The 8543-nt window shown below is 40.4% G+C and overlaps 1 protein-coding gene across 1 annotated transcript in view; it reads right to left on the reverse strand.

Moving 5' to 3' along the window:
- MIB1 (MIB E3 ubiquitin protein ligase 1) overlaps positions 1-8241 on the reverse strand; it is a 128869-nt gene extending 120628 nt beyond the window's left edge. The window contains exon 1 of the mRNA XM_045781962.2: positions 7221-8241. Within this exon, the coding sequence (XP_045637918.1) occupies positions 7221-7449 (229 nt within the window). The 5' untranslated portion in view covers positions 7450-8241. The remainder of the gene's footprint in view (positions 1-7220) is intronic.
- Between the last annotated feature and the right edge of the window lie 302 nt (positions 8242-8543).

Here is an 8543-nt window from a genome sequence, read left to right on the forward strand (position 1 = left end):
CAGGGAGTCTGCTTCTCCCTCTCTCTCTGCTGTTCCTCTGCTTGTGGTCTTTCTCTCGTTCTCTCTCAAATAAAATCTTTAGGGAAAAAAAAATATAAGGAGGAATATTCTTTTTTTTAAAAAGCCATTTTCCTATAGGTACTTAAAATGCATAAGTTTCCTCGAGGTGACTTAGAGCAATGGTTTCCAAAGCGAGGTATACAACTCAGGAGATACAGCACATGATCCTTTGAAATGCAAGAGAAAATGGAAGTCCACAATGTCTTATCAATAATTACAAACTGTACGTGTGTTTGTAAGTTAGCAGCAAACTCACTTAGTGATAAACCCCGATCTGAACAAAAGGCTATAAATAGTAAGTAGTCTTTATTATCCCCTTAGGATAATAATTCATATGCTTCCCTGCAGAAATATTAATTTATTTGATTACATGGTGCCACTGTGGACTTCAAAGTGGGTGTTATGTACTGTGTTGCAAACATACCATATTATAGTTCTAAAATCCAAAAGTATAAACTCGTCCCAAGCATTCTAAAAAAGGGGTTGTGGACTTTCACTGAAACTTTTACTTTTATATTTATTTTTTTCCTAAAAATCTAAGAATGAGATTAAGTTTTACTAACTATAAATTAGTCAGCTGACAACTAGCACCCTCAGTGGGCCTGTACAAAAACTCACACATCACACAGGGGACACAGGTGTACTGAAGGTCAGTGAGATACTGAGAAGCAGGGCCCACCACCGTTGCTCACCTCTGGCATATTAAGACATGCTGCAGCTTTTTTGTGCCTAATTAAGTGGATTTGTGGAATGCATGTTAATGACACAAAACAACATGTTGTTGATTATATTGAGACAAACTGCTTAAGATGCAAAATTAAGAATGAGTTCCATATTTTTCATTTACAAAATAAATGAAAAATAAATGTTTCGAAATTGCACACATTTTCTGGGATGAAAAGTAGCTGTTAGTGGTATGCTCCTTATAAGATTTTTTAATTATACCCATTTAATGTGTCCCAGGTAGAAATGATGCGAGAAAATAAGTGCTGCCCAAAAGAAACTAGAGTAAGCAAGGTGAAAACTGGTATTTGGAGATGTTTCCATCATTATATGGTTTTTAATACCAAAATGATGTGTATCCCCAATAAATTTTCATATTCATATCCTTAAAAGAAAATATTTTACTTCATTTTAAATTCAGTAAATTCGGAATTCATGGATTCAAAATATAAAAGTGAAACACCTTCCAATTCATACATAAGAAATGATTAGCCTCAGAAAAGATGGAAAATTACTAGCTAAATTTCAATAAAAATTTTACTTAACTGGTAATAGAATAGAAAAATAAGATTAAGATTTAGTAAATTGTATTAGTTAGGGTCCAGTTAGGACTGGTCAGGACACCAATCCCCCACTTCTAGAAATGGGGAAACAATGAAAAAAAATGAGATTACTAAAATATAAGAGGCTTAAAAAAAGTGTCCCACAGGGCTAGGGCTAGGACCCAGGCCTTAATGAAAGGGTCATGACCAGCTGGTGCTGGTGTCAATGAGTGGGGGCACGCTGAGGATATTTCTGGTTATACTGGAACTAAGTAAACTGGAATCAAATATTGACACTGAAATCCTGCTGGATAAGATGATACCAAAAGGAAGCAAGCAAAACAGAAAAGAACACGTTCCTTTTCCCACTCCAGCCTTCCAGTCTCCTTAGAGCGTCCCCTACTGGCAGAACCAACTAGGATCCAGCTGGCAAAAAAGAAGATGCAGAGTGCTACCCCAGCTTCACAAGGTAGAATACAGAGAGAGCGGGCTTGAAGCCAAGACGCAAGAGCTTAAAACCAGCATAACATACTCGGAAATGCACTTCTTCCCTTTGGATCAATTATCCATCTTTGTGAGGTCTCCTAAAAGCTACAGCATCTAGCAAAATCAAGAACAGACGCAAATTCAATTTAGAATCAGATTTGATTTACTAACATATTCAACTAAGACTTTCAAAAAATGAAGAAAAATCATATTGCTCTCAATTTTTAAAAAAAGAATATTCTGATGAGAAGCAAAATAACAAAATATCACCCTGACGGTTGGATCCTTTCAGTCCAGGTATTTATCCTTTCTCTACATACATTTTACCATAATTTTTCAGTATTTAAAAGTTACAAAAAAGCACAGTATTATCTACAGTATCGCTTTGAAACCTACTTTTTTACTCAACAAATATTTGGTAAATATACACTAATTCTTTCACCTTAACTGCTAATATGTTATTGTATGAGACTCATGTAACATGACATACAAATTACTCTACGTAAAAACTCTAAGTAGTTAACAAATTATTGCTTTTATAAACAATACTGCAATGAATTTCTTTATATACACCTTTCTATGGATTTGTGCCTGAGGATCTCATGGATATACACTTAGAAGATTTTCTAAGTTGCAGAATACGTGCACTGTCAAGTTTACGAGACTGCCAAACTGCTTCTTAAAATGGTTGTATCAATTTACTGTCCCACCAATAACCTGAGAGCTCTGATTTCTCATATTCTGCATCAATACATACTATTTTTAGGCTTTCAATTTTTGTCACTCTGACTGGAGTGAAAGATATCTTTTTTTAATTTGTATTTCCAGGTTAGCTGGTTAGCTGTATGAATAGTTATTAGCTCTTTACTATTAACATCAAATCAAATTTTCGAAGCTAGAAGAAAATTTGTATCTAAAATGATCTAATCCATTTATCTCATACATAAAGGGAAAAGCCAGCTAGCTGGCTTCTAAGTGAAAATTTTCTCCCACACCTGGTAATGTAATTTACCAGCTACCAACACCTATGTTGACCCTAACCATACACTTGCAAGCAAATATTAATAGGTTGATTTTTCTCATTAAACAAAAGAAGCTTTACAGACAAGATAAGATTTCAGTAATTTGAATATTGGGTAAGATCTGATAGTTAAGTAGATATGACAATATCGTATCTTCTCCCAAAGGCACAGCTTGGCTTCAACAGTGTAGGATGACTGGAACTTTGAGCTGCTGTTTAGAACAAAGAAAATGTAAAAGATTAAGAACCCTGATAAAGTAAAAAAATAATACCACAAGAGTAAAGACAGACAATCTGGAGCTGGAGAATTCGACAGCCTCACATGCAGCTCAATTACTATATGCAATAGTAACTGAGAATGTAGATTGGATCCTGGACCAGAAAAAGGACATGAGTGGGCCAAATTTGGAATTTGAATAAGATCTGTAGATTAGTTAATAGTATTGTACTAATTTATTTTTCTGGTTTCAATAATTGTACTTTGTAAGATATTAATACTTGAAGAAAATGAACAAGGGGCAAAAAAGGGGACTCTTTTTACTAGTTTTGTAATTTTTGTAAACCTAAAATTATTTCAGAAAGGTTAAATTTATTTTTATTTTAACTATGATGTAAATAAATATCAAGTACTGTATACAATATTTAATAAATCTTGAGAATGTAATAAAGTACCAATAGACATCAATTATCAAATATTTTGAAGAAAAAAGAGAAAAGAAAATTGAAAATTGAAATATTATAGTCCTGGGGTAAAATCAGATCTACGAGCTTGTAATTTGTTCAATCCTTTAAGGAAAAAAAAAATACTGAAGATATTAAATCATAGAAATTAAAATACATTTCAATAGCATTGCATAAGAAGGCCAGCTACCCTGCATCTAGAAATGCTTTTAAAATGTCTGTTAAAAGAATCAGATGAGCAAGATGAATTATTACACACAACAAATTAAACATGTAAAATTATCTTGTAAATTAAACTGAGATTTTAAAACAATTACCTCTAAAAACATCTGCTTTTATATAAGATAATGAAACTATTTATGACAGATATACTTCACACCACAAAGCACAGACAACATCAACATCCCTTCAAAAACTGCTATAGTATAGGATTTGTTACACTTTACCCTAGAAAGATATTTAAATTTCCTCATAAACCTGCAATTACTGATACCAAGACGACTCCAAATTACTGAGTTGTGGTCAAACTTCAGCTTGAGCTAGCAAGATCAAATTTTAAGAGCCTGCAGAAACAGGTATATGCCTCATTCAGTGTAAAATGTCAGAGTGTGAAGTGGTAAAATGTCTTTGGACAGCAATTAGTCAATATCTATCAAAATGTTAAATATGTGTACCCCCTGATGCAGCATTTCCACAACAGAAGTACTCAGCACATATGCATAGGATTATTCACTGCCATCATTGTAAATAAGAAGACCTGAAACAATATAAACGCCCATCAAGAAAGCACTGGTTAAAGAGATGATGACACCCAGTCACTGGAATATTATGCAGTTATGAAAGAATAAGGTAGACCTACATGTGCTAACCTGGAACAATTTCCGATATGTACTATTAAGTGAAAGAAACAAAAGTGCAGAAGAGAATATAGTTTATTACCATTTGTGCTTTAAAAAGGTAGATTTACAGTATATTGATAAATATGTTTGCAATAAATAGAGTATGTAAGAATACACAGGAAACTGATAACAATGACTGTCCCTTTCCATACTGTTGAATCTTTTCCTTTGGACATGCATATACATCTTTCTCAATGTTTAAATAACCAGCTATGAAACACAATTTTATGAATTATCTGTTCAAAAAAAAAACTGAGTTGACTTGTTGCTGCCAATAACAATTATGAATCCATTTCAGATTTGTTAGGCTTTGTCAAACTCAATCATCAAGCCACAGAAGTAGCTTATTTATGAATTAACTCAAAATGTAATAGACTTTAAAGTTAAGATGTGAAACCATAAAACTCCTAAAAGAAAACATAGGCAGTAAGCTCTTTAATAATGATTTTGGCAATGATTTTTTTGGACTTGACACCAAAAGCAAAAGCAACAAAAGCAAAAATAAACAAGTGGGACTACATCAAACTAAAAAGTCACTGCACAGTAAAGGAAGCCATCAACAAAATGAAAGAGCAACCTACTGAATGGGAGAAAATACTTGCAAATAATACACATAAGGGATTAATATCTAAAATACATAAAGAACTCATACAATTCAACAGCAGAAAAACCAATCTGATTAAAAAATGGACAGAGGATCTGAATATTTTTTCAACAAAGATACAGATGGCCATGGGGTGCCTGGGTGGCTCAGTCGTTAAGCGTCTGCCTTCGGCTCAGGTCATGATCCCAGGGTCCTAGGATCGAGTCCCATGTCAGGCTCCCTGCTCAGCAGGAAGCCTGCTTCTCCCTCTCCCACTCCCCCTGTTCCCTCTCTCGCTGTGTCTCTCTCTGTCCAATAAATAAATAAAATCTTTAAAAAAATAAATACAGATGGCCAACAGACAAATGAAAAAATGTTCAACATCACTAATCAACATAAAAATGCAAATCAAAACCACAATGAGATATCACCTCACGCTTGTTAGAATGGCTACTATCAAAAAGACAAGAAATAGCAAGGATTGGCAAGGATGTGGACAAAACTAAGGATGTTTACTGTTGGTGGGAACGTAAACTGGTACAGTATGGGGGTTCCTCAAAAGATTAAAAATAGAACTACCATATGATCAGGCAATACTTCTGGGTATCTACCCAAAGAAATGAAAACACTAACTCAAAAACATATATGCATCCTCATGTTCACTGCAGCATTATTTACAATAGCCAAGACAAGGAAACAACCTAAAAGTCAATCGATGGATGAATGGATAAAGAAAATGTGCCATATATGTGTGTGTGTATGTATATATATATTATACATACACACACACATATAAAATGGAATATGACTCAACCATAAAAAAATTAAGCCCTGCCATTTGCAACAACATGGATGCATCTCGAGAACACTGTGCCAAGTGAAATAAAACAGAGAAAGACATATACCATATGATCTCATTTATACAGGAAATCTCAAAAAAATAAATAAATAAAGCTCATAGATACAAAGAATAGATTGGTGGTTGCCAAAGGTGGGAGTAAGCAAAATGGATGAAGGGTGTCAAAAGGCACAAACTTCCAGTTATAAAATAAATGTCTTGGGATGTTATGTACAGCATGGTGACTACAATTAATAACACTGTGTTGCATATTGGAAAGTTGGTAAGACAGTAAATCTTAAAAGTTCTCATTACAAAGGGAAAAAAATTTTACTAACTATGTATGATGATGGATGCTAACTAGACTTACTGTGATAATCATTTTGCAATATATATAAATATCAAATCACGTTGTACACGGAAAACTGATATATGTCAACAATACCTCAATTTTTAAAAATAGCTTATTTATGCATTCTGAAAAGTAACAAATTTTAAATTTGAACTACTTTCTACTCAATAGAGTATCATGGGCAATTCTGTAAAAATGTTTTTGATTAAAGTAATCCAACGAAATAAGGTTAGATCTTTATTTTATGAGCACAAGCCTTCAGTTTCCCACCTTACATAAAAATACTAGAGTCAATAACAAACAGATTCCTGAAATTTGTGAATCAAGGACCTTGACTCATTGTGCATGAATGGGTAAGTCTCTGATATAATTTTACATACAAGATGGAATATTAACTACAAAAAAATCAGTGTCTAATCCACTTGGAAAAGGTATTTAACACAGGAAATGGTTCAACAGCTTAGACTGTTTTTCCCTCTATTAGTAATGAAACAATTTAGATGAAAAATCATTCTACAAGCTCTCAATTAACATTCAGCTACTGAACTCCAAGTCTTTCTATGTATTACAGGGGGCAATACATAGTTATACATACATACATACATACATACATACATGGTATCTCAACAAATTCGAGCTACCAGAGGCCCCTCGGCAATTGTAACCCGACAACTAAACACCATATGGCTAGGCAAGCCTCTCTTCAGACAGTTATCACTCGGTGGCTGATTAATTTCAATGGCTTATTAGGCCTCTCCAGACTCTCCCTAGAGGAGGAGGAGGGGAACAGTCTGTTGTCTTCCCGGTGCTTTGTGCCTTCTAGGCTTGAAAGCATCCTGGTGACGGTGCTGCCATCATTTCCCGTGGGGGTAGCGGGGTCTTTTCTGCAAGTTTTTGTCTACCAGGTACTGAACCTAAAATCTCCTTGGTTCTCTCCCTTCCCACCGCGGGCTTCTCCCAGGAAGCCCGACGACCTCCCGGTCTCGCCCCTTCCCCGCACGCGCGCAGGCCCGGGGCCAGGGGGCTAAGACTTACCCGTGGGCGCGCTGTCCAGGATGCGCAGGTCGTAGGCCCCGGAGCAGCGGTAGTTGGCGGCGGTGCCGTTGTCCCACACCACCACCACCTCCTCGGGGCTCTCGAAGCTCCGGACCGTGCCCACATGACCCTCGCCGCCGTCCTGCTTTCCCCACTTCCAGTCCGGGCCGCGCACTACCCGGGCCCCGACCCCTTCCACCATCACCCGGTTATTCCGGGAGTTACTCATCGGGGCCCGGGCGGTGGGCTCCGCCGCTGCCGCCGCCGCCGCCGCCGGGGGGCCCGTGAGGGAGTTGGGCCCGGGCCGGACTCTCGGCGCCGGCGGGAGCGGCAGCGAGCCCCGGGGGACGTGGGAGTAACTCACGGGGGCGGCGGCGCGGTCCCCGCCAAGCCCACAACCGCCCTCCAGCCGTCGCCGCCGCCGCCGCGCCCCCCGCTCGGACTGGAGGCCGGACCGCAGCGGCTCAGAGGCGGCGGAGGCGGGCGGGCAGAGGGGAGGGGGCCGTGGGCGGGGACTCCCCCGCTTCCTCCGGGCTCCCCGGCCGGGCTACAGCGACGGCCGCCAGGAAACCACGCTCTCCCCCGGCCGGGAGCGCGGGGAGCGCAGGGGGCCGGGGGAGGCTAGCCCGGGGGAGACGGCGAAGGCGGCGGGGAGCAAGCTTAACTGCCGGCCTTTTTTCTCCCCTAGCCCCTCGCTCCGGGGTGGGCGCCCGACTGCCGGCGCCGCCTCCTCCCCCGTGGGCAGCGGTGGTACCTCCCGGCGTCCGGCGAGCGCCCGGGCCCACTGGCCCCCTTCTCTCTGCCCCCGCGCACGCCGCCGCGCTCCGCCCCGCCACAGAGTCCCCGCCGGGCGAGAGCGGCTCCACATCCGGATACTGACGCACCCAAGGCCGGAGCAGCACCTTCCCTGACTAGGAGGGGGAGCCTCAGCTACAGTTGGGCGAAAAGGGTTTTAGAGAGTCGCGCGACTGGAGAAAGAAAGGAAAAGAAAATCGATCCCTAAGCGTCTCTCCGGGGGCCCGATGAGAGTGCGCATGCGCCGGGTCCGGAAAGCGCGCAGGGGGCGGGGAGTGACGGCCAGCCCGAGCTTGAGGCGCTGGAGGGGCGATTCAATGGGGTTGTGGCCTGCGGGTGGTGCGGCGCGCCCCATTGGCTGTGAGGAAAGGGGCGGAGCAAGAAATCCGTCCCATTGGCCCGAAGGCGGGGCTGGAGGAAATCTAGATGAGGATGGGGTACGACACCGCGGGCACTGAAACCAGGTAGTTATTACGAGGTCAGTCTTTTTTTAAGTTCTAGTGTATCTAGGTGTACAGTGTGGACTTA

The sequence above is a fragment of the Ursus americanus genome, chromosome 19 (genome assembly GCF_024610735.1).
Source record: "Ursus americanus isolate L20-20 chromosome 19, mUrsAme1.1.p, whole genome shotgun sequence".
In the NCBI taxonomy this organism is placed as follows: Eukaryota; Metazoa; Chordata; class Mammalia; order Carnivora; family Ursidae; genus Ursus; species Ursus americanus.